The sequence below is a fragment of the Phascolarctos cinereus genome, unplaced genomic scaffold, assembly GCF_003287225.1.
Source record: "Phascolarctos cinereus isolate Bilbo 61053 unplaced genomic scaffold, phaCin_HiC Scaffold_9;HRSCAF=440, whole genome shotgun sequence".
NCBI lineage: Eukaryota > Metazoa > Chordata > Mammalia > Diprotodontia > Phascolarctidae > Phascolarctos > Phascolarctos cinereus.
Window position 1 is genome coordinate 156,260,696 of NW_027556402.1, and position 26,584 is coordinate 156,287,279.

The 26,584-nt window shown below is 37.1% G+C and overlaps 1 protein-coding gene across 1 annotated transcript in view; it reads right to left on the reverse strand.

Annotated features, from left to right (window-relative positions):
- Positions 1-26,584, reverse strand: part of NSUN7 (NOP2/Sun RNA methyltransferase family member 7) — an 85,631-nt gene that overhangs the window by 39,414 nt on the left and 19,633 nt on the right. The window contains 5 exon segments of the mRNA XM_020991164.2: positions 12,385-12,595; positions 13,990-14,173; positions 14,709-14,861; positions 24,539-24,669; positions 25,063-25,121. Coding sequence (XP_020846823.1) covers positions 12,385-12,595; positions 13,990-14,173; positions 14,709-14,861; positions 24,539-24,669; positions 25,063-25,121 — 738 coding nt within the window.

The following is a 26,584-nucleotide window of genomic DNA, read 5'->3' on the forward strand; positions in this document are numbered from 1 at the left end:
TATGCTTAAAATACATGCCACTGTTATAAAAGGAAGATCCAGCAGAGAATCCCAGTTGAGAATGGATTCTCTACGGTTACTGAGATCCTCTAGATGCTGCTCGCTCCTCAGATTCTTCAGAGATGACATGCTGATTGGACAAAGTTCCAGAAGCCTGCAAAGCTCCTAAATAAGATCCCGAATTACCAAAAAGAATTTGGCATAACACACAGCAAAAATCAAGGAGATGAAAAATGCTACATATTATAAAAAAGGAATTATAGATGCAAGATAACTGAGTGAGAAGGAAAACCTAACTCTCTCACAACTACTCCAGCAAGGATGAAAAAAGCATACCAGACCCAAAAATCCATGGAGAAACTAAAGTAATTACATTTCCAACCCACATCCACACAGAGAAATAGTCAGAAGCCTATAGACATTAGGAAAAGAGTCTAGTCAGAAAGGCCTGGCCTATGACTTCAGATCACAGAAGCTTCCCAGCTTAAAGACCAGAGGAAAGCCTGAAACCTTCAGAAGTGTGTGGAGAGATTGGAGCCCAGACTAGGATATAGCCAGACTCCTGAATTCACAGCTATATTGCTCTGACCCTGAACCAGTGTTCAGGAGCATACAGGTCTAAGATCAGGAGGGTTCCAATCAGGGTACAACTGTGAACAAACCTCCCTGATATATCAGGCTGGTACTAGAGATACTCCTGAGGTCCTTGAAGAGCACAGTATTCTTTAAGAAAATCCCAGGTAATACATATCAGAAGCAAAGAAGGTCGTAGTACCATTCCTTCCAAAAGTGTGCAGAGCCTGAGCCTAACACAAAGTCCCAACATGGGAAGCAAATGTGGAAAAATGAGCAAACAAAAGAGAACACCATCAATAAAGAAATATTATGGAGCATGGAATACCCAAGCCACAAACCTAAAAGAAGAGACTAACTCCACATCATCTACAAGCAAAGGTTCAAAGAAAAACATAGATTTGCCACAAGCTCAATTAGAGTTCCTAGGAAAAAATGAAGCAAGATTTTTTTAATAGTTACATTATAAATGAAATGACAGCTCTAAATGAAGACTGGGAAAAAAAATGAGAGTTCTAGAGGAAAGAATAAGAGTAAACAATTTAATGCAAGCAGTTCAAAATCTTACTCAAGTAATATACTTACTAAACTGTGCATACCCTTTAATCCAGTGATACCACAGCTAGGCTGGTGACTTTGCACATACCTGCCTCACTAAAATCCAGTTCACTTGTAAGCCACATCTCCTTCCTGATGTCATGGTCCTCTTCAAGAATGAAGGACAAACAACAACCTGTGAGTAGTAGTAGCTGCCCTACTGGGGACCCAGCTTTCCAGTTCCAGTTGAGCAACGCAGCTCCTTCCTTATTTCCTCTCTCCTTCCTCCCTTTCTTCTTCACCTTCTTTTTTTCCCTCCTCTCCCTCTTTCCTTCCTTTCCCTCTGTCCACATAGGGAATCATACCCTTACCTGCAGGCGCTCTGCCCAAAAGAACATAAATTTTGATCAGTAAAACCTAGCAAGATATCTTGGGGTTTACAAGCTAAACTTCTTTTTTAAGGACTATGCCTTAAACCCAGATAACTCTGGCTCTCATTGACTGGCCAACAATAGGTCCCAGCCCAAGCCTCAGTTGGTCATGGTTTGAATTCTGATGGTTCAGAGGGAGTGTAAATAGCAATTGTTTCTGTTTTGGCCAGAAACCCTAAGGGTCTTCACCTCCGAGATTATTGGGGTTTTTTTTGACTAGGTAAAAGAGGCCATTCTTTGCCTCATTTTTTTTTTTACCCATCCTTAATCACTGAATGGGTATTGCCTCAGACAAACCCCATTAGATCCGGAGCCATCTCCACTAGTCCCAATCTATATCTTGCCACTAGACCCAGATGGCTCTGGAGGAGAATGAGGCTGGTGACTTAGCTCAGCTCTGCCTCACTTCAATCCAATTCACTTGCAAGCCATGACATCTCCTTCTGGATGTCACAGTCCTCTTCAAGAACGAAGGACAAACAAGAACAACCACAGCTAGGCATGTACTCCAAAAAGACCAAAGAAAAAGGAAATGGACCCATATGTACAAAATCTTTATAGTACTTTTTTATAGTAACAAAAAACTGGAAACTAATGGGGTACCTAGCTATTGGGGGATGACTAAACAAATATAGTGGTATATGAATGCAATGGAATATTATTGTGTCATAAGAAATGATGAATGGACAATTTCAGAGAAAACTGGGAAGACCTCTATGAATACTGAATGAAGAAAGTAGAACTATGAGAAAAAGTTATACAATGACAACAACATTATGAAGAAAACAAGTTTGAAAGACTAAAAACTCTAGTCAGAGCAATGATAAACCACAATTCCAGAGGACCAAAGATGAAGTATGCAACCCACCTACCGCCTGTGTGGTGATGGACTTAAAATACAGAAGGAGAAGTACATTTTCAGACACAGTCAATAAAGGAATTTGTTCTGTGTGACTATTCATATTTGTTATGAAGGCTTTCTTTTTTAATTGCTAAGGAGAAATGGGACAGAAAGAAAAGAAATGGGGGCAGCTAAGTGGCACAGTGAATAGAGCACCCGCCCTGCAGTCAGGAGGACCCGAGTTCAAATCAAACCGAGACCAAACACCTGACACTAGCTGTGTGACTCTGGGCAAGTACTTAACCCAACTGCCTTAAAAAAAAAAATTTTTTTTAATGCTTATTAATTGGAAAAATAAATAGAAAAAATTGGCAGGAGTGGTTGGGAGGGAAAATAAAGGCTTGTTAATGGAAAACAAAATAAAACAAAAGTTCAAAAAAATCAAGTAACATACTCCATGAAAATTAGGTTGAACCAGACAGAAACCAATGACTTCATGAGAAAATAAATAAAATTGAGACTGAAAAAAAAAAGTACAAAATATAATAAGGTAATTTCTAGAAAAAATAATTGACCTAGAAAATAGGTCAAGGAGAGATAATCCAAGAATCATTGGATTACCTGAAAACTTTGACAATAAAAGGCCTAAATACCATGTTTCAATAAATCATTAATGAAAACTGCCTAGCCCTGTTAGAAACCATTCAATATTCAGTGAACCAATTGAAAATAGAAAGAATGCTCCAGTTTCTTCCTGAAACAACAAAATGAAAGCTCCCAAGAACATCATAGTCAAAATCCAGAACCAGGTCAAAGAAAACTATTACAAGCAGCTAGAAAAGAAAAAAATTCAAGTGCTAAGGAGCCACAGTCAAGATCACACAAGACCTCACAGCTACCACTACAGAAGAGAGGGGTTTTGAATATGTTATTCTAGAAGCCAAGAAAATGTTTACAATTAAGAAAAATGTACCCAGCAAAACTAAGTATACTCTTACAGAAGGAAAATGGATGTCTAATGAAATAGAAGACTTCTAAGCATTCCTGATAAAAAGATCAGACTTGAGTACTTATTTTGACAAGAGTCAAGAAAATCAAAGGTAAATACATTTGAGCAAAAGGATGGGACTATGTAATAATAACATGTTTACATTCTAATAAAGAGAGAAGAAATAAGTATTTCCTCATGAGACATATAAGTAAGGCAGAGGCAGGTGGGAGCAGTTTGGTTACATTTTGATGACTATAAGAGAAAAAAGAAAAAAGGAAGGGGAAAAAAAGGATATACCAGGGGAAAAAGAGACAATATAAAAATAAATGGCCCTTTCATTGACATGGTAACTATTAGCTGCCTAAAACTAAGAGCCAGCATCATATGTAATGGAGATTAACTAGAAGTTTGTCCAATAAGATTAGAGGTAAAGCAAGGACATCCATGGCCACTCCTCTTATTTGACATAAGGCATGCTAGAAATGATAGATATGGCAAGTAGGTGACCTCTTCCCTAGATACTTTTTCCTCCCCTGGCTTCTACAATACTGCACATTCCTACTATCCGTCTAAATGTTTCTCCTCTTATTTTCTAGGTCTTTATCATCCTTCCTAATTGTTTGTTCCCCTAAGCTCTGTCCTAAGTCTTTCTTCTCTATACTCTTTCCCTGTATGTAATAAAGCTATCATAATAAGCTAGTAGAAAAGTGATCAAAACCTCAAATAGGAATGATGGCCGTGAGAGTACAGGGGAGAATGATGTAAGAGATGTGTTGTAGAAGTAAAATCAATAGACTTGGCAACCAATTGGATATCAAAGGTAAAGGAGAATAGAAGGATGATGAGGTCCTGAACAGAAATAAAAAGACATTCTTATTGGTCTCCCTGCCTATAGTTACTACCCTGTCTAATTCATCTGCTAGACATACCATATTAATCTTCTTAAAACAAAGGTCAAGTCTCTCTCAAATTGGTTCCAACTTACCCTTTCAGTCTAATTTTATATTCATACAATGTAGGTTCTAGCCAAAGTGGATTGTTAGCTATTCCCCAAACTCTACAGCCCATATTCTATCTCTGTGTATTCATATAATCTGTCCCTTAAGCCCATAACAAACTTCCTCTTCATCTCTGGTTTTCACAATTCTTTTCAATTCCTTCCTGGTTTAACACAGGTTTTACCTTTCCACGATTCCGCCCAGTTTCTTGTGTTCTCATCTTCCTCAAATTACCTTGTATCACACATCATGAATCCCCTAACAGAACTTAAACTCTTTGATGACATGGAATATTTTGTTTTCGTATCAGTGGAACCTAATATAATTCCATGTATGTAGTAGATGCATAATAAATATTTGTTGAGTTGAACAGTATTGAAAGTAGAATCATGTGTCCTCTACCTTTCAGTCAGTCTTATAACTGATATGTTCAGCTGAAGAAAATTATTTACAAAGGCTTTCTGACTCCTTTAATGTGTTTTCCTCAAGAATTCCCATTGGTAACCAATCATTTTATGTCAAGAAAGAGCTAATTTTATTTTTGTATTGTTTTTCAGTGGTCAGCACATTCTGCACCCTCTCTAACAACAATCAAAAAAAAATGTGTGTGTGCATGCACCCACGTGGCTTTCGAGTAGTTTAAAAGCCTTTGGCTTCCTCATTTCTTAACCTTGAGCCATACTTACCAATATTTTTTGTCATCTTTCTCTACCTTGGAATGAAGTCATTGACTATAAAAGCATAGGCTGATTTAGTTCAGAGGGTTTTGTAGTTTTTTGTAGACTTTCTCTACCTTTTTTATCTCCTACAACAGATACTTGTACATAAGCTGCAATTATCTTCATGGTGGTCCTGACACTGACTCTTAAAAATAAAAGCTGAGGGTCAGCTAGGTGGTGCAGTGGATAGAGCACCAGCCCTAGAGTCAGGAAGACCCGAGTTCAAATCTGGACTCAGATATATAACACTTATAGCTGTGTGACTCTGGGCAAGTCACTTAACCCCAATTGCCTCACACACACAAAAAATGAAAGCTGACATGACCATTTCTCAAGAAATGATGCTTTCTGTTGCCTTTGGGTATGTGATGTAACCACACTTGCCAATTCTTGCATTTGCCTCTCCAAAGAGAACCTGCAAGCCACCATTCCATATACCTGCCTCTTTTTTATGTCTTCTGCTTTCATTTATATTAAGAATCTTAATAATGTGATGGTTCAGTCATTCTGGAAATATATCAACTCACTGGACAAAGACCTTTTGTTGAGATATCATAAGAACTGTGATTCTTAGCACCCTTTGCTTCCTTTTCTGTGACTCTGCCATTGTCCCTGCAGAAGTACAAGGGGGCTCCATAGGATTGAGAATCATTTTGCATTTTTCTTCTTTTCCCATGGATTCCAGAACCAAAGAACTTGTTGTCTAATAGTCATCAGCACATTATATACTTTTCTTTGTTGATCCTTGAACAACAAGCACAGTTCAGTCACTTTCCAGTGACTTTTTTAGCTTGGTAAAATGTGCCAGCATTCATATTCTATTGGCACAGCCTTTTAGAATTCAGGATTCATACCTTTGTTGTATTTTAAGCATTATAGAAAGACCGCAAGGAATATGGACATAAAGGGGCTAAAGAAAGAAGAGGTCAGCAATGGAAACAAAAGGATTACTCAGAAAGGACAGGTGACAATAAAACAATAAAACTAATGTCACAGAGGAATTTTAAGAAGGAAGTAGGCAACAGTACCAAATATTGTAGAGAGATTGAGAGTGAAGTATGAAAATGCCACTATTTTTGACAGAGAGACTATCTGTGACCTTTGAGAATGTAGAGTCATTAGGTCTATCAAGACATGTACTTCAGATGGCGGAGTGAAAGCAGTGACTTGCTTGAGCTCTCCTCCAAACCCCTCCAAATACTCATAAAAAATGGCTCTAAACAAATTCTGAAGCAGCAGAACCCACAAAAAGACAGAGTGAAACAAATTTCCAGCCCAAGACAACCTGGATGATTGATCAGAAAGGTGTATCATGCCAGGCTGGGAGCACAGCACAGCGCGGCGTGGGCGCACAGGCCGCAGCAAACCTGGAGCTGGCCTCAGAGGACTGAATCTAGGGGAGCTGTGGAGGTTTCCAGACTCCTCAATCCACCAATGCCAAAGACAACTTAGAAGGTCAGTGGGAAAAGTCTGTTTCTGTCGGTGCTGAGACAGGAAGGCGGGGTTTCGGCTCCATTCCCCAAAAGCATGGCCCTTGTGAGGGGGGAGGGGGGCAGCTGCTTCCCGAGCTTCCGGCCCACAGACTGAGGGGGAATTCAGTGGCTGATCAGAGAGGAACTGCAGGGATCTCTTTGCCAGTGCTGAGGCAGGAATCTCTTGGTTTGCCCCTGTTTGGATCTGGGTCACAGTTCTGGGCGGCGGTGCTGGGGTGAGGAGGAACACTGGCATGGTAGAGCTTGGAGTGGCTGTGGAGAGGAACCCTTCCTCACAGTTACAGGACAGAAAGGAATACTTGTGATCACAGGCCAGGAAAGGAGTAAACACCTCACCCCTTATCATACCACCCTGGAAGAACTGAAAATTTACAGGTCCCTACAAGTATCTCTGAAAACAACTATACAAACCCCTGAAGCTTGGGACAATACATTCTCCACATTGGAAGCAGACTCTTACCTTAACAAAGAGTTTAAAACTCAAGTAATTGGCTGGGATCATGAGCAAGCAGCACAAAAAGAGTCAGACCATAGAATCTTACTTTGGTGAAAAAGAAGACCAAAATATACAATCAGAAGAAGACAACAAAGTCAAAGCTCCTACATCCAAAGCCTCCAAGAAAAATATGAATCAGTCCCAGGCCTTGGAAGACCTCAAAAGGGATTTTGAGAAGCAAGTAAGGGAAGTAGAGGAAAAACTGAGAGTGATGCAAGAAAATCACGAAAAACAAGACATGTACTTCAAGAATAGGATATGGGGAGGCAGAGCCAAGATGGCAGAGTAAACTTGAGGACTCACTTGAGCTCCCCCAAACCCCTCCAAATACCTGTAAAAGATGACTCTAAACAAATTCTAGAGCAGCAGTACCCACAAAAAGACAGAGTGAAACAAATTTCCAGCCCAAGACAACCTGGAAGGTCAACAGGAAAGGTCTGTTGCACCAGGCTGAGAAAGGAGCACAGTCCAGTGTAAAACACACCAGCACAGATCGGCAAACCCAGAACAGGCCTCAGGGGACTGACTCACTGGCAGCTGGGGAGGTTTACAGACTCCTCAACCCACAAACACCAAAGACAACTTAGAAGGTCAGTAGGAAAGGTCTGTTGGACCTGCATGAGAGAGAAGCATGGTCAGGCCCCAGCAGCCCCAAGGAGGCAGCAGGGGCTGCTTGCAGAGCTCTCAGCTCATAGATGGTGAGAGGATCAAGTGGCTGACTGGAGGGGGATTGCAGGGATTCTTTTGCTTTGCCCATACTTGGATCTGGGTTGCAGTGGTAGAGCTTGTGGCGGCAGTGAAGGGAAATCCTGCTCACGGTTCCAAGGCAGAAAAGAGTGTTTGTGGTCACTCACAGACCAGAGCACAGGCCAAGAGAGGAGTAAACACTTCGCCTTCGATAATACCATCCAGGAAGAACTGAAAATTTACACGTAATTTCCAAAATTAAAACAATCAGATCCTTTTCTTAAAAAACAATTGGGGGGGGGCGGAGCCAAGATGGTGGAGTAAAACAGTGACTTGCTTAAGTTCTCCCCCAACCCCCTCCAAATACCTGAAAAAATGGCTTTAAACAAATTCTAAAGCCGCAGAACCCATAAAAAGACAGAGCGAAATAAATTTCCAGCCTAAGACAACCTGGATGGTTGATCAGAAAGGTTTATTGCGCCAGGCTGGGAAAGGAACACAGTTTGGTGTGGGCACTCAGTCAAGGTAGGCCTCAGCAAACCTGGAGCAGGCCTCAGAGTACTGAATCATGGGCAGCTATGGTAGTTTCCAGACTTCTCAACACATGAATGCCAAAGACAACTTAGAAGGTCAGTAGGAAAAGTCTATGTCTGTGGTGAGAGAAAAGCATGGGATTCCAGCCCCAGTCCCCTAGCGAGACCCTGAGGAGGCAGCTGCTTCCAGAGCTTCTGGCCCACACTCTGAGGGGGAATCAAGTGGCTGATCAGAGGGGGATTGCAGGGATCTCTTTGCTGGTGCTGAGGCAGGATTCTCTTGCATTGCCTGTTCTTGGATCTGGGTCACAGTTCTGGGCGGCGGTGCTGGGGAGAGAAGGAGCACTGGCATGGTGGAGCTTGTAGTGGCAGTGAGAGGAAATCCTCCTCACAGTTCCAAGAGAGAAAAGAGTATTTGTGGTCGCTCATAGATCAAAGCACAGGCCAGGAAAGGAGTAAACACCTTGCCCTTGATCATACCACCTTGGGAGAACTGAAAATTTACAGGTCCCTAGAAGTACCTCTGAAAACAGCTGCACAAAACCCCTGAAGCTTGGGACAGTACACCCTCCACACTGGAAGCAGAGTCCTACCTTAACAAAGAGTTAAAAAAATCAAAGAATTGGCTGGGAACATGAGCAAACAGTGGAAAAAAACTCAAGGCTATAGAAATTTACTTTGGTGACAAGGAAGATCAAAACATACAACCAGAAGAAGACAACAAAGTCAAAGCTCCTATATCCAAAGCCTCCAAGAAAAATATGAATTGGTCTCAGGCCATGGAAGAGCTTAAAAAGGATTTTGAAAATCAAGTAAGAAAAGCAGAGGAAAAACTGGGAAGAGAAAGGGGAGAGTGATACAAGAAAAATTATGAAAAACAAGTCAACACCTTGCTACAGGAAACCCCAAAAAACTACTGAAAAAAATAGCAACTTAAAAAATAGACTAACCCAAATGGCAAAAGAGGTCCAAAAAGCCAATGAGGAGAAGAACACATTAAAAAGCAGAATTGGCCAAATGGAAAAGGAGGTCCAAAAGCTCACTGAAGAAAATAATTCCTTAAAAATTAGAATGGAGCAAATGGAGGCTAATGACTTTATGAGAAATCAAGAAATTATAAAACAAAACCAAGAGAATGAAAAAATAAAAGACAATGTGAAATATCTCATTGGAAAAACAACTGACCTAGAAAACACATGCAGGAAAGAACCTAGACGTCATCTTTCAAGAAATTATCAAAGAAAACTGCCCTCATATTCTTGAATAAGAGGGTAAAACAGAAATTGAAAGAATCCACTGATCACTTCCTGAAAGAGATCCCAAAAGAAACTCCAAGGAATATTATAGCCAAATTCCAGAGTTCCCAGGTCAAGGAGAAAATATTGCAAACAGCCAGAAAGAAACAATTCAAGTATTGCGGAAACACAATCAGGATAACACAAGACTTAGCAGCTTCTACATTAAGGGATCAAAGGACTTAGAATATGATATTCCAGAGGTCAAAGGAGCTAGGATTAAAACCAAGAATCACCTACCCAGCAAAACTGAGTGTAATCAATGAGGGAGAAAAATTGACATTCAATGACATAAAGGAATTTAATGCATTCTCGAGAAGCCACAGCTAAGTAAAAAAATTGACTTTCAAATACAATACTCAGGAGAAGCATGAAAAGGTAAACAGGAAAGATAACTCATAAGAGATTTATTAAAGTTGAACTGTTTATATTCCTACATGGAAAGAGATTTGTAACTCATGAAACCTTTCTTGGTATTAGAGTTGAGTAAAGAAATATACTTCATTCAACAAGGAAACATGAAGGAAAGGAGAGGAGGGGGGATAAGAGGAAGTACTGTCTAAGGGAGAGAGTCATTCTAGGCAAAACAAACTCTAACTCTTAAAGATAGATTGGCAAAGAAAAAGGAAAGAAAGAAAAATTAAGAAGCTGTCACTGGGCTCTGGTCAAGGGAAAGAAGAGAAGGGCAGGGGAGCAGAAGAAGATCATATCACACTTACAGTAATAGTGCTCAGCATATTCCTCTCTTTTTATTTTTATTTTATTACATTTTCCTCTCATATTTCAGAAAACTGATCAACACAATGACCAGCTATGATTCCAGAGAACTCATGATGAAACAAACATACTATCTACCTTCATAGGGAAAGTTGATACACAAAGGGTAAAAAACTCAGTTGTATATTTTTTGGAAATGTCCATTGTGGGAATTTACTTTGTTTTACTATGCATATTTGTTAGAAGGCCTTTGTATTTATTTCTTTTTCAAATGGGAAGGGGGAATTTTGGTCAACTGAAAAAAATAGAGGTGTATGTTAAATATAACTAAAATTAAAAAGGAAAGAGTTAACTGAAAAAAAATCTTTGCATTAAGTTTCTCTGATAAAGGTCCTATTTCCAAGATATATAAGGAACTGATTCAAATGTACAAGAATAAGAGCCATCTAACCAATTGGTAAATGGGTCAAAGGATATGGAGAGGTAGTTTTCAGAGAAATCCAAGCTATTGGTAACCATGTAAAAAATGCTCCAAATCACTAATAATTAGAGAAATGAAAATTAAAGGAATTCTGAAGTTCTACCTCACACCTATCAGATTGGCAAACTTGACCAAAAAAGGGAAATGACATGTATTTGGTGGTTGTTATTTTTTGTTAAATGTTCTAACTTCAATTTATAGATGAACAATGAGGCATAGAAACATGAAGTGACTTGTCCTAAGTCACACAGGCAGTAAATAACCAGGAATTTGAACTCAGGTCCTTTCACTCTAAATCCAGTGTTCTTTCCATTATAATATGCTACCTTACATTTGAATCTCCAAAGTCTGTTCCAGCTCTCAAATTCTATGATTCATCTAAGTTTTAATTATTGTTTTTGTACTTGGAGCAAGATAAGTATTATTTTGATCATAAGAGAGAGATCTGTTAACTAAGTTATTCCAATAAAGATAAAGAAGAGAAGGGAAAAAACAAGATACTTTTGAATTTGGAAATTAAGGATTTTTAGAGAGTTCACTTTGTACAGATAACATAAAGATATCAGATTTATCTCTTCAAAAAACCCCAGAAATTTAGCTGTAATTAATTTCTCACATAACTTCTGCATTGAAAGAGTAATAGGTGATTTAGTCCAATCTGTTAACTATACAGGAGTCACCAACCTAATACAAGATGCCCAAAGAGTAAACAGCTTTCACTTGAAGACTTCTAGACCCCTAGAGTATATATTCATTACCTCCTGAAGCCATTCATTCTACCTTTGAATAGCTCTAATTGTTAGGAACTTTTTCTTTGCATCAAAAAAAGCTGCTTCTTTTCAACTTCTCCCCATTCCTCCTGCTTCTGCCCATTTGGATCAAGTAGAAAGAAAGAGTCCTATAATCCTTCTTCCATCTGATAGCCCTTCAACTATTTGAAAACAGCTATCATGTCCTCCTGAAATTTTCTCTTCTACAGGATAAATATTCCCAGTTCTTTGAACTGATTGTCCATAGTCTCTGCAATTACCTGGTTGCCCTGTTCTGCACCTGCCAGCTTGTCAATGTCTTTCCTAAAATGTAATTCCTAGAAGCACAGGAACATTACCTGCCTTTTTCTGAAAACTATGCCTCTTTAAATGCAGTGTACAATTGAATTAGCTTTGTTATATTTACATCTGAAGGCCTTGGTTCTAATGCTGACTGTAACTTGTGACTCAATTATTTAATCTCATTTTTTTCTGTTTCCTCATTCATTAAATGGTAATAATACCAACCTAATGCTTATGTGAGAATCAAATTAGATTTACAGTTGAGTATTTTTTAAAAAATTTTAAATGTTACATAAATGTAAGGTATTTATTCATGCTGCTACTTATATAGAGCATTAAAATTCTAACCTGCAATTCAACCAATATTAGCAAAATTCTACTACAAGAACTACCTTATATACCAACACACAGGTATTGAGAAAGATTATCTTGAGTGTTTTATAAAGAAAAATAAAATTAAAATACATTAAAATAAACCTTCATCACTTCTAAAATATGAGGACACTAAACTCCAAATAGAAATTAATGTTTGACACATACTTTTACATCCCATATTTGTAAAAAGATCCTTCAGTTCAGATTCCTTAGTTTGTGATTTTATTCCACATACATATATTTTTGAGGTGCTCTGATTTGTCAGTGTTGACATATGAGCAACAGTGTACCAGGAACCCATGTTAACCAGTAAGATGTCATCATCCATATTCAGCAAGGTCTTTACAGAATGGACAGCAAGACTTCGAGATTTATCCTACATGGGAACAAATAGTGTGATTAGAAATCACAAAAGATAAGATTCAGAAGATCTACTTTACTTGTTCTACATTAATGGAAATATTCTTAACTTTTTAAAGTTTCTTAATTTTTATTTAGCCAAAGGAATCTGAATAGTGAATAAATTTATTTGATATCTAAACTTAACCTAAAATAGGTACATTGTGCTTTGTCTTTCACATAGTAAAATAAGACAAAATAGGCAGCACCTGACTTGATATGTTACAAAAACACCCATTTGTAAGCATTACTGTAGGAACTGTCCAGTCACAAGAGGCCACTGTCAACCTCTATCGTCATCTTTGCTGCCATAGCTCAGCGATGTTCAAACTTCAAGGAACACAGAGCAAGGATTTGGGGTTCAGAAATCAGGAGTCCTAGAGATGCTATTACTATAGTTCAGCTACAACTATAGGCCAAATAGGCTTTTCCTTGCTAGCCTGAGAATTTAACAAGTGGCTGGCACAGTGCCTGGCACACAATAAATGCTTAATAAATACTTGACTAACTGATTATCTATCATTTATAACATTATTTCCACAGGAAAAACATATTCTAAGTTTCAAAATATCAACTTACAAATGAACTTTTGGAATACAAACCATTTATAAGTTGGGGTTTCCTTTGGCTATAATAGGGATAGGGATAAGGTCTAGACCTGTAATTTCATTATTATAAGCAATTCTACTTATATAGAGGTAAAGAAAGGTAAAGAAAACAATGCAGGTCAGCATCTTCTCTGCAACTTATATTATAGAGTAGCCTAGAGAGGTGAGAGGTTAAATTACTTTCCCAGGTCCCAAAGCTTTGTGTCAAAGAGCTCAAACAAGGTCTTCTTCACTCCAATGCCAGCTTTCTAGCTACTCTGCCATGTTGCCCTATTTAATTTCTACTTAATCTTCTGATAATGAAATATTAATCCAAATTTTAAAGTTGAGAAAAAAAAATGGGAGTTTTATTTACTACAGAATTCATCTTGGATATTCAAAGATCACTCAGTAAAGATTTCTCAAGGTAAGCTTTTTAACTCAAATGAGATTAACCCATTCCCAGATACCAGTAGCACAAGAATAAATTGTGGGGGTAAGGAAAGAGAAGTCATTTCTATGCTGCTTCAAAAGGGATTAAGGTCTGATAAATTTTGAGGGTACCAGGTTAAATTAGATTGAAGTTGAAATTAGAGAAAGCTGTAAATCCTCCTGATGATCTATAAGAAGTATGAATAGAAAGTCCACATTCCACATTTAATATTTTGATGGGATGTGATGTTGAGGCTTACAAGCCCCTTGAGGAGTTTGTCTAAGGAAAAAGAATTAAGACTACTCAATTTTTTTTAGTAAAGACAATCTTTAAAAGCAAATTTCAGCTTACCTGAAACAAAAGTTTATAATCTGTACAAAGCTCTATATTAAGAAGTTCACTTTTAAGATGAGATGGAAAAATTAAGACATCACTGCAATGCTGGTCCATACAAAAAGATTTGCACTCCAAGTCAAATGCAGATCTGACTTTGGTGTATCCTTCTTTCTTCAAATCATCGCAAACAACTTCAGGGCTGTTGATACAACATTCAATTATTTGTTTTGACTATAATTACGATATAGGAGATTAAATATAAATTCTAACACATTACTGTTCTATTAACATGGAAAAGAATCAATATCACCCAAGCAAACTAATGTGAAGTTTATATCTAGTGCAACTTTGCAGGGTTAGCCTACAGAAGCATGCTTTAGGGCATAAAAGGATTGATATAATTTTCTTTTTTAATTTAGAATTAAGATCTCAAATTAAACCAAGAATCAAGATTTAAAATACAAATTAAGAATTACATTTTTATACAAATATTCTTCTTCAGAAAAAGATGATCTCAAATTTATACTTAATTTATTTTTTAGGTTTTACCATAAGGAAAGTAGATGGGGTGTAGGGACTGGCTGGACCTTTGATTTCACTGGTATAGGTAACTTGGGAAAACTCCTACCAACACAGGTTAACATTTTCTATGAAACTTAGTGTTATATAGTTGCCTAAAGAAAGGAGAGGTTAAGTGACTTGCACATAAGGAAAGTATATATTTGAAATCTCACCTGATTTTGCAAGTATTTACCCAAGCATAAAGTGGCAAAGTAGAAGCTCTTTGTTCCTGTCTTCTAACAGTTTCTGGTAGAATGTGGTAAATTGAAAGAGCATCATGCTTAATTCGACATCTTGCCAGTGCTGCAGCCAATTTTGTTTTAAAACTAAAAATATAAAATCCACTTTTTACTGAAAAGTGCACTTAAGATACAGGGGTACCAATATCCCGCTAGAAATGTTAATAAGTTCCACTCCAAATTTTAGTAATTTCCTCTTCAAAGCCACCTCATGTTTTAAAAAAATTTAATAAAATTTGCCAGATTTTGAAATGGAAATCTAGTAATCCTACTTACTTTTCTGTTTTCCCCTCTAATATCTATCTCTTTGTCTTATGTCTTTCTGCATCTCGCTAGGTCTCTATTTCAGTGTTAATTGCTAGAATGGACTTCAACATTATAGTCTTAAGGCTTAATACCTTTCATGAACCTGCTTTTGGCCCTCCCCTCTCCTAATATTCCATATCTAACAATACCTGCAAACACAGAAAAAAATTTAAAAAGTATCCAGAAAACTCCATGATTTTTACTGATATCTCAAACCCCAAAAGAAATATCATCTTATAAAAGCCCAAATTATGATGACACAACCCAAGCTATTTATTCCTAAAGTAATGGAGGACTGCTTGGGGTAAAACACACAGTATACAGTATATTTTACATAGCACCCCTGTGATATTTTTATATAGTTGAAATCTGGTTTAGAGGAATAACAAAGATAGCCTTGAAGATAGGGGAAAAGTGACAAAACAAAGGGGAAATAAGCTACCAGACTAGTCACAGTGCCAACCAAAGTTCTTCAGTGTTGGAGAGTAAATGATAAGAAGGTTGACAAGAGGTTTTTTGTTTTTTTTTGTTTTTTTTATTTTTAGGCAATTGGGGTTAAGAGGTTTAAAAGTAATACTTAAAGTATTCATTTTTATCAACTGTTTGCTCAATTCCTTTTTTCTCCCTCCAAACGCCTCCCTAAGGTACTACTTAGTTCAATATACCACTAAAGATACCCAATCCCCAACCCTGACACATAAATTCCCCCCAAAAACATGTGACCTAAGGCTGCCTTCCCTGCAAAAGGCTCTGACCACAACAAAATTAGATTGTTCTAGTTCCTATGTCTAAGAGTTATATAATACCACAGCAATGGATGCTAGATATGTGTATATTAAACTGTTGTAATTCAAAGAATGAAGATCTTTTTGGTCAGTATTGCTAGCTCATAAAGGTGGGAGCTACCACTATGCATTTTACATCAAGAGCTCCTCCTGCTGGGAAGAGACCCTATTTAATTTTTACTGCTTTCCAAGGACTTTGTTAGCATGGAAGTGTTTAGCAAATACTACTGGTCAAGTGACTTGAAGTTGAAACAATCATGACTAGCCCCAGGACATTAAAGGAAAAACACTATAAACACCTTTTCCAGGTTTTTGTTTGGGTAATAGTTTTTTCTTCCTCCTGAAAAAACTTTACAAGTTTAGATTATATACTTTTAAACACTGGTGAATAAAATATTTATGATAAGGTATTCATATATTGCTTACTGGTCCTTCACTCCTTCGAATAATTCTTGCAACTAAAAAATGGAGACTTTTATGTGTAATTCTCAGCAGTGTAAGCTCATTATAATTCCTTTCAAACCAAGGACCAGCATCAGTACAGAACAACTAGAGCAGCACAATATGGTATAAATAATGATCTCTGCATTTGAGGATCTAAGGGTTAAAATCCCTGCTCAGCCCTTTTACTACAAGTATGATCTTAGGCAACCTTAACTTCTCCCAGCCTTAGTTTCCTTAATTTGCCCAGTTAAGAGATTGAAAAAGTGGCTCTATGGTCTCTTTCTGTTCTTGTATTAAGTTATTTAAATTAGAATATTAAACTATATTTTAGAATGTGTTGAGTATTTTTATAAGTTACATATCAGGGAAAGAAATTACTCAACCGATAAAAGGCACCGTAACCAACAAAGAGCAGGACACCTCCTCCTTCCCCACCCCACGCCCCAGACAAATACAGAGAGAAAGGGGAACAGCATCAAGGAACATGACCTTTTGAAGCAGAGAAGAGAGCTGGACTAGGAACAGACCCCAGAACTAACTTCACCATTTGCCTAGCAGAAACAGCATACCCAAGAGGAAGACCAAAAACAGAAAGGGAGCCTAGGCCGGCAGCACTCACAGCTGTCACCTGTGCACATACATTTCTTGCACGTGGCACTTCATTATTACTCCCCTCTAAGTCTGAGCCCTCTCTTTCCAGGAACGCTGTGTATTTGGGAGAGCATGTACCTTGGGTATGTTGGGAGAAGGCAATCTTCTGTAGCTACTATTTTTTTTTACTATGCCATTGTAGTAAATGCTTTTGTAAAGAGCTAATTGTGCCAATTGGCTGACTCTTAATGGCAAGCACAGGAGTAAAAGCCAGTGAGCTACAGTAGTAGGAGTAGCTGCCCATAGGGTATTGTATAACCTGAGGTAGCAGCCACCCTGTGGGGACCCAACCTGTAGGTAAAAGCTAGAAGAGTAGGTCAGAGGGGATGCTACATATGCACATCTTATTTTTTAAAATATGCGTTAATGAGCAGGACCCTGAATTGAATAGAAGGAAGAGATTAGACAGGTTCACATTTGGGAACCGGAGTTCCACCTTCAAAGGATCCCAAGCTCCTTGACATCACAAAAGCCCATCTCTTAGACACCAGTATTCTCCATCTGATCCTAAATGGCTGCCTAACATGGAACATCATGATCTAAGAATCAGTTGCAACAGAAAGGCACGTAATAGATATTATCTAGGAAGCAGCATAATACTACTGATGACTAGCACTTGAGAAATGTATAAATGACATCAAAGATACGTATTATCTAAAAATGAAATAGGTTAGTTCAGCAGTGTGAGGAAAAATAGTAAACCTGAACACTACACTGATATCCACAAAATAATGAAAGAACTAGCAAACTAACTCCACCATAGGAGTGCATCCTCAATGGAAGATTTACAAGAAAATGCAAAAGCAAATGGAATGAGAAGGCATGATTGGCTACAATGTGCACCAGCGGGTACACGGAGCGCTCATATCAATGAGCTTATAGCTCCATCAAAATTTTTAAATTATAATTGAATTCTCATTAATTTAATATGTTATTATATTCAAACATACTTAGCTTTAACAATGAGGAAAAACCTGCAGGAGTTACTTACTGCTCAAACTTAAAGATAACTCCATTACTAAATTTCCATATACCATAATATGTGTTTATATATAATCTAGTTCCAAACTTTAAAAAATTTTTCTCCTCACCAAAACTGTGAGACCAACTTATAGCGTATGGGAACATTTTCTACCACAAATTATTCTGAGAGGAAAAAAATTAAATACTATCAAATGAAACATACATTTCCATATGCCACTAGGATAAACAAACATATTCTTACATAAAAGTAATATACTGCAAACATTAAAAAATCCTTCTTAAGTAGGACTATAACTATTAAAAATTGTCCAAGCACAAGGTGATGAGGACCTGCTCTAGAATAGTGGCTGTGTCAGAGGAGAGAAGGAAGCATATTCCAGGGCTGTTTCAAGATAAAACTGACAGGCCTTGGTAACAGATTGGATATTGGGGGCGGGGGGGGGGGAGAGACAGCATTAAATAATGTTAGATAGAGTCAAACTCAGTGACTTCCAAGGTTTCTTCCAGATCTACATTAATGATTCTATTATAACGCTCTTAAAGCAAGGGTGGGGAATCTGTGGCCTTGAGGCCACATGTGGCCCTCTAGGTCCTCAAGAGTGGCCCTTTCACTGAATCCAAACTTCACAGAACAAATGCCCTTAATAAAAGGATTTGTTCTGTAAAATCTGGACTCAGTCAAAAGGCTGCACTCAAGGACTGGAAGGCCACAAGCGAGGCCACAGGTTCCCCACCCCTGCATTAAAGTGTTCATGCTAGACAATTTTCAAAGGAAGAAAACCAAACTACCAACAGCCATATGAGAAAATGCTCCAAATCACTAGTAATTAGAGAAATGCAAATTAAAACTACTCTGAGGTTTTACCTCACATCCATTAGATTATAAAAGTTGACCAAAAAGGAAAATGACAAATGTTGGAGAGGCTTTGGGAAAACATTCACAGTAATTCACTGTCGGTAGAACTGTGAATTGGTCTTGCCATCCTGGAAAATAATTTAGAACTATGTCAAAAAAGTCACTGAACTGTACACAGCAATAATACAATTAGGCCTATACCCCCCAAAAAAAAAAATCAAAGAAAGAAGAAAAGGACACACATGCATAAAAATAGCTATAGCAGCCTTTTTGATAGTGACAAAGAACTGGAAACCAATTACAGTCAGAGGCATCAATTCAGTGATCAAATTATGGTACACAAATGTAACTGAATTATCAGTCAGTTGGCCAAAAAGTTGTTATCAAGCATTTACTATGTGCTAAGCATTGGTAATTCAAAGAACAGCAAAACACAGTTCCTGTAATCAATCATCTCAGTCTAATTGGGGAGACAAAAAGTAGGCGCTGATGTGCACGATAATACTAATAATTTATTCAGTGTAGGCAAACTGTAACCTCAGAGAGAAAGCACTAATAGTGTAGGAAGAAGGAAGGGAAAGAGCCTCCAGCAGAAGGGGGGGTTTAAGCTGAGTCTTAGGAAACCAGGAACTGGAGATAAGGGGGACAGGTAGGGCATTCCAGGCTTGGGAGACAGCCAATGACAAAGCACCTAGGTGAGAAATTTAGAGTCCTGCTCAAGAAACAGCAAGAAAGTCAGTGTGCCTGGATCCTAAAATATGTGGAGGAGAGTAAAGAGTAAGAAGACTAGAAAAGTAGGAAGAAGCTAGATCACAAAAGGCTTTAAAAGACAAACAGAACATTTTATATTTGATCTGGGAAGTAACAGGTAGCCACTAGAGTTTACTGAAGGGAAGGGGAACATATTGATGCGTCCATTTTAAATAAAAATTAAAATCCATTTAAGGTATGAATAAATTTATATTTTAAAACTGAATATAACAAACATTTTTTGCTATAGGTCCTTGCTGTTAGGGCAAAGGAAACCTCCTTTGTTAAATGATCAATGCCTCAGCAATACATCCTTTCATCCCAACATTAAACCTGAACTAAGAGGATACTGGCTTTAGAGCTGAGCACCTACCACATTTGGCTATACAGATGGAACCCCTTTTTGCCTTTCAGCAGTGTTAGCTGGTATCGTGTGGCCTGCGGGCATGTGCAATACAAAGTGCACAGGCTTTGTGTTCAGAACCAGGCTAAAGTGAAGCTGCTCAATGCTACACAGGCAAGGTCTGCCAGAAACAGCTCAGATTCATTTTGCATTTGATGTTTAATTAATTTTTTGCATGTTCAAATGTTTCACAAGCCCATATGGGGTCACAACTCACAGTTTAAGAAGTGCTGATATAGATGTACAGATGTATATATGTCTATTTGATATAAATATATGTAAATGTAGATATAGATATATATACATACGTACACATACACCCACACAAGATAGATAGATAGACAGATGGATGGATGGATACAGTATACGAGGACGTATACACACATATATATTGTGGAAGTAGCTATAAAACACTCCACCTGAGTCTCCGATTCCTCATGTTTGTTGTGAGGATTCAAACAAGCAATTGATAACCATGATTAAGTGTCTACTACGTGCCAGGAAAGGGTAGCGAGGTGGCACAGTGGATAAAGCATCAGGCCTAGAGTCAGGAAGACTCATCTTCCTGAGTTTAAAGCTGGCCTCAGATACTTAATAGCTGTGTGACCCTGGGAAAGTCATTTAATCCTGTTTGCCTCAGTTCCTTCATCTGTAAAATAAGCTGGAGAAGGAAATGGCAAACCACCCCAGTATCTTTGCCAAGAAAACCCCAAATGGGGTCACAAAGACTTGGATACAACTGAAACAATGGAACAATCAACAGAATGACAGCAAGCTTTAGCTAAAGGTCTTCCTCTACATACAACCATACAGGACTGGGCAATACAGGTCAGCATCTTCTCTGTAACCTATAGTCTAAAGAGTTGCCTAGAGCACTGAAGGGTCAAGTGATTTGTCCAGGGTCATAGACCATTATATGTCAGAGGCAAGACTTGGACCTCAGATTTTTCTGGCTTTGAAACCAGCTCTCCAATCACTATGTCAAGCTGTCTCTTTTGACACATATACCTTTTTATAAAATCTCACTAAAAAGTATGGTGGAAAAAAAGCTCTTTGAGCACAAAGACTATTTTTGCTTTTTTTGTATCCCTAGCACTCAGACCATTGACTTAGACATAGTAAGTGCTTAATAAATGCATCCTACTGTTGGTGTGAACTGAACCAACCATTCTGGAGAGCAATTTTGACTATGCCCAAAGGGCTATAAAAATATGCATATCCTTTGACCCAGCAATACCACTTCTAGGGCTGTACCTCACAGACATCATAAAATTGGGAAAAGATCCACAAGTATAAAAATATTTATAGCAGCTTCTGTTGTGGTGGCCAAGAACTGGAAATTGAGTGAATGCCCAACAACTGGGGAATGCTGAGCAAGTTGTGGTATATGAATGTAAATGGAATACCATTGTGTGCTATAAGAAATGACAAGCAGGAAGACTTCAGAAAAACCTGGAAAGATTTATATGAACTGATGCTGCATGAAGTGAACAGAACCAGGAGAACATTGTACACAGTAACACCCACACAGTGTGATGACTAACTTTGACAGACTTAGCTTTTCTCAGCAATACAAGGATCTAAGACAACTCCAAAAGACTCATGATGGAAAATGCTATCCACACCCTGAAAAAGAACTATGGAGTCTGAATGCAGACTGAAGCATACCATTTGCTCTCTCTCTCTTTTTTTTTTTTGGTTTTGTTTCTTTTTTCTCATGGTTCCTCCCATTCATTCTAATTCTTCTTTACAACATGACTAATGTGAAAATATATTTAATAAGAATGCATATACAGAGCCTACATTAGACTGCATGTTGTCTTGGGGAGGAAGGCGGGAGGCAGAGAAAATTTAAAACTCAAAAGCTTATGGAAGTGAATGTTAAAAACTACAAATTAATTAATTTTAAAAAATAAAATAAATATATGTTGATTATGAGCAGTATCAATTCATAATAACAATAGTGAAAGGAAAAAACAATTTAAAGAAAACTTGCTAAGAAATTCAAGTAAGCAAAGTCATCCTGAGTCTATTTAAGGATCAATCTAAAAGAAGAACAAATAAGTGAAACATAGAAAGATCTACAAAGATTTTATAATATTCTTTTAATTGTTGCATACACTGGAACCACCACATTAAGACTATTAACATTACAGCTCTAGAAAAATCTCTGGAAGAGATTTAAATGGCACTGAAAAGAAAAATGGGAAAAGCATCTGGACTATATCAATTATACACAGAGGAGGATCATGCTAGATGGAACACAATTTTTAGGGAATTAAGGGATCAATTCTGAAGAAGTTACTAAAGATGTAGAAAAAAGTCTCAGACCTTATTGCAAAATGACAATAATAATGACAAGTGACCTGAAGAACAATAATAATTACCAACCCACATACCTAGCTTCTCATCTAAATAATTTTTTTATAAAAAGTATCTACACATCGCATTGAGGGTATCCTTGAGGAGAGTATTAGAAGGGAACAGGTAGTTTTCACCAGTGATATTCCACAACAGATCACATATTTATAATCACACAACTGGCTAAAAGAAGTAGATAATAAGATCCCACTGTGATTATTGTTTGATTGATATAAAAAAGCACCTGATTCACCAGAGCAAAACACCACGTTAAAGGCTTTTCCTCCCCCTTTAAAAAGTTATCTTCCAACCTATCACATCTATCAGATCACACCTATCAGATCAGCCAACATGACAAAACAGGAAAATGATAAATGTTGAAGAAGATGTGAGAAAATTAGAACACTAATGCATTGCTGCTGGAGTTGTGAACTGATCTAACCATTTTGGAGAGTAATTTGGAACTATATAGCCCAAAGGGCTATAAAAACGTGCATACCCTTTGACCCAGCAATAGCACTTGTAGGGCTGTATCCCAAAGAGATCATTCAAATGGGAAAAGGACCCATATGTACAAAAATATTTATAGCAGCTTTTTTTGTGGTGGCCAAGAATTGGAAATTGAGGGAATGACCATCAATTGGGGAATGGCTGAACAAGTTGTGGTATAGGAATGTAATGGAATACTTTGTGCTATAAGAAATGATGAGCAAGCAGACATCAGAAAAATCTGGAAAGACTTGTATGGACTGATGCTGAGTGAAGTGAGCGGAACCAAGAGAACGTTGTACACAGTAACAGTCACACTGTGCTATGACTAACGTTGATAGACTTAGCCCTTCTCAGCAATGCAAAAATCTAAGACATCTCCAAAGGTCTCATGATGCAAGATGCTATCCACATCCAAAGACGGAACTACGGAGTTTGAATGCAGATTAAAGCATTCTATTTGCTATTTTTTTCTTGTTTTGTTTCCTCTTTCTGGTGGTCCCTCCTATTGATTCTAATTCTTCCTTACAACATAACTAATATGAAAGTATGTTTAATAGGAATGTATATGTATAGCCTATATCAGATCATGGGCCATCTTGGGGAAGGAGGGAGGGGCAGAAAAATGTAAAACTCAAAAGCTTATGGAAGCAATTGTTGATAAATCAAAATAAATTAATAAAAAAAGTAAAAAAAGTTATCTTCTACACAAGTGACAAGATTTCTTGAAAGATATGACAACATATTTAGAATAAATGGAAAAAACACTCAAAATATGTTGCCTCACTAATAGCAAATATTAAAAAATATCTTCAAGCTTCAAGCTTTTGATATATTTTAATGTCCTACAAAATCTTCACTCATTTTTTAATCACAATGAAAATACATCTGACATGTAAACATCAGTAGCCTAAAAAAGGTGGTATTCTAAATATCATTTTGAAATTACATAAAAATTTTCACGAAGAAAAAATACCAGGCCTACACTCATGACTCTGTTAGACTATCTCTGGCATCTTTGTTTTATTTACAAAGGAAAATTTTTGAGCCACTTGAAATTTGGCAGTTGAATTATAGTCATTTCATGGATATTCTGACACATTACTTCATATACCTATATTATACCTTGAAGAAAACTGATTAAAATCTTATAACTGCCATTGTAATTTTCTTTGATTCTCACTGATGAAGAAACCATGAACATTCTAGAATGATAATTGTAGAACTATGTTAATGTTTATAATAAATAATTGGCTCAAACCATGGTATAATCTAAGTCCTAATGAATCCTTAGATATAGCTGTGGTTTTTCTTGTTTGATCCAGCTGGATTTTTCTATAGCAATAAGTAGCCTAAAAAAGAATCTGGATATATGAACACATAAACACATGTATAACTGTGTTTCAATTTGCTCATGATAGGCCAGGAAATTCATCCAATTTTCATGCTTTCTAATAAAAAAAAATTTAGAAAATTTTTCATTATTCTATTTATGTATACCAGATCTGCCTTTCAGACTAAACTTCTGAAATCTGTTCAATTTTAAAATGGTTCTTCTTAATGAACTTATTTCCAAGGCAATTTTGAAAGAAAGCTTGGTAAACCATTAAAGCTATACATCACCCAGTAATATCCCCTACAGTTTTTTGATGCTTACCTATAAAGAATGTCACATATTGTTATGAAAACATAAACTTCAAAGAATTTTGTTCTTTCTTATTACTGTTAGTAATACCTGTTAAGAAGATTCTCTACTTCCTGAACTTCTGAAATTGACTCTTCCTCATCTGAAATGAGTCGACTTTGAAATTTTCTGTCTTGGAAGTCATACAACATCACGACAACAAGACTGGTCAGAGCATCTGGCTACCAAATGAAATACACGCAAAGAAAATAAAGTACACCATGACATACAAAAACAACATTTTTTACTCTTAGGTAATTAATCATGGGGTTATTCCGAATAAAGAAGCAGAATGTTATTTTAATATTGTTTTTATTCCCCAAGAAGAAATAATCTACTGTAAAAAACATAACAAATGATTGTAACTATTTGTGCTAAATGAGCATGGAGTCAATCATAGAAGAGAAAAAAAAATTCTTAGCAAATATTTCCCACTATCTCACCCACCTTTTTTTTATTTTTAACAACTTCTCTAGCATTAAGCAATCATGAATCATTTAATAAAATTAGAGGACTCTAAAAAACCTCAGAAAGTACATAAGATATTCCAAATTACATAAAAATTGTCTACTTACTATTGACACATTTGGATAGAAACAGCTGTCTATTAATATGCTTTCCAAAATATCTTGATCTAAAGAACAAAGAAATATTAGTCTTTAATGCGAATATCACTGAAACTAAAAAAAATGCTATGATGATAATATAATATAAAATGATAATAATGATAATAATATATTTCAAGTAATCTCACTAAAAGCATTTATTACTGACATTTTCTTTCAAAATTTACTCCATTTCTCCATAAAGATTTAGGAGTATGGTGATAAAATTAAAACTTTATTACACTTTGAACGAAGTAAATAATTTAAACTAAAATATACTTGATGAGCCAACATATCCATGAGTAATTCAGAAACTCTCTGACCCTCGGTTTTCTCCATCTTTAAAATGTATATAATATGTGCACTACCCATCTCATAGGGTTTTTGTAATAAACTTTTGCAAATCTTAAAATCACTTTTAAGTGTGTAATTATTTAGCAACCTATGAAAAACTCCAATTATTTTGGTAGAAAGTAAAAAGCTAAATTGCTAAAATATATTATGAACTCAATTATATTTAAAAAGAAATTTATATAAAATCAAATGTATCAGACCCATCTATTCAACTTCTACTCTGATGTAGTCATCTCTTCATGAAAAGGGGGAAGCTTCAGAAAAGAGTCGACTTCTGATTCTGACTGAGTCTTTATATATTCATTTATGGCCAATGTCCCTTGGGTCTACTTTCTGGGACCCCATTTTCCCCATGGGTAGATAAGGGTAAGGGGAGATACTTTTTACTTCCAAACAGCTAAATCGTGCTTCCCTGACCATATCTCAAGGAAACAAGACAAAATAAATAACACCCTTGAGCATTTTCTCCAACCAAGAGACAGTACAACCTAGCAAAGAAACAGAAGAACTCAGGCCCACCAGGACTAGGCTTTCATGAAGAACCCTTCCAGATCTCTTGATACACCGTATTTGGCCTTCCTAAACAATGTCTCCCAATTTTCACAACTGGCTTACAGATGTAGAATACCTTAAAGAGCCCATCCCTCCAGAATGTTACAGGTAACACCTCCTGAAGCATAGTGCTGCTCACTCCTTTGTATCTCCTCAGGTGTCCTCTACTCCTACTTTCCCCTCCCTTTTGCTGACATTGGCAAATTGCTAAATTATCTAGAATATTATGGACAGGAGCTGGAAGCTGAAGTTCTTGGATTTTCTTTCCCCTTCTACCCCACCCTCCATGACCTCTTTACACAGCCACAGTACCATTTACCCAACAAACCCCAGTCAACAGCTACAATGCTGAACCAAGAGTATCCAAGCCAGAGATAGTGAGTACGACTAGGAGTCCATAAACTAGGTGACTTCACAGACTATCTGGATTTTCACATTTGGGATCAAGCCTTATAACCTGAATGTGTAAATTCCACTATACATAGGCATCCTAGAAGTACCTGATTTCAATTAAATTTGATTATGAATATCTTTTAACCCTTGTGACTTTGTTAAGAATCTCAGGAAACAAATAATTAGAAGAAAT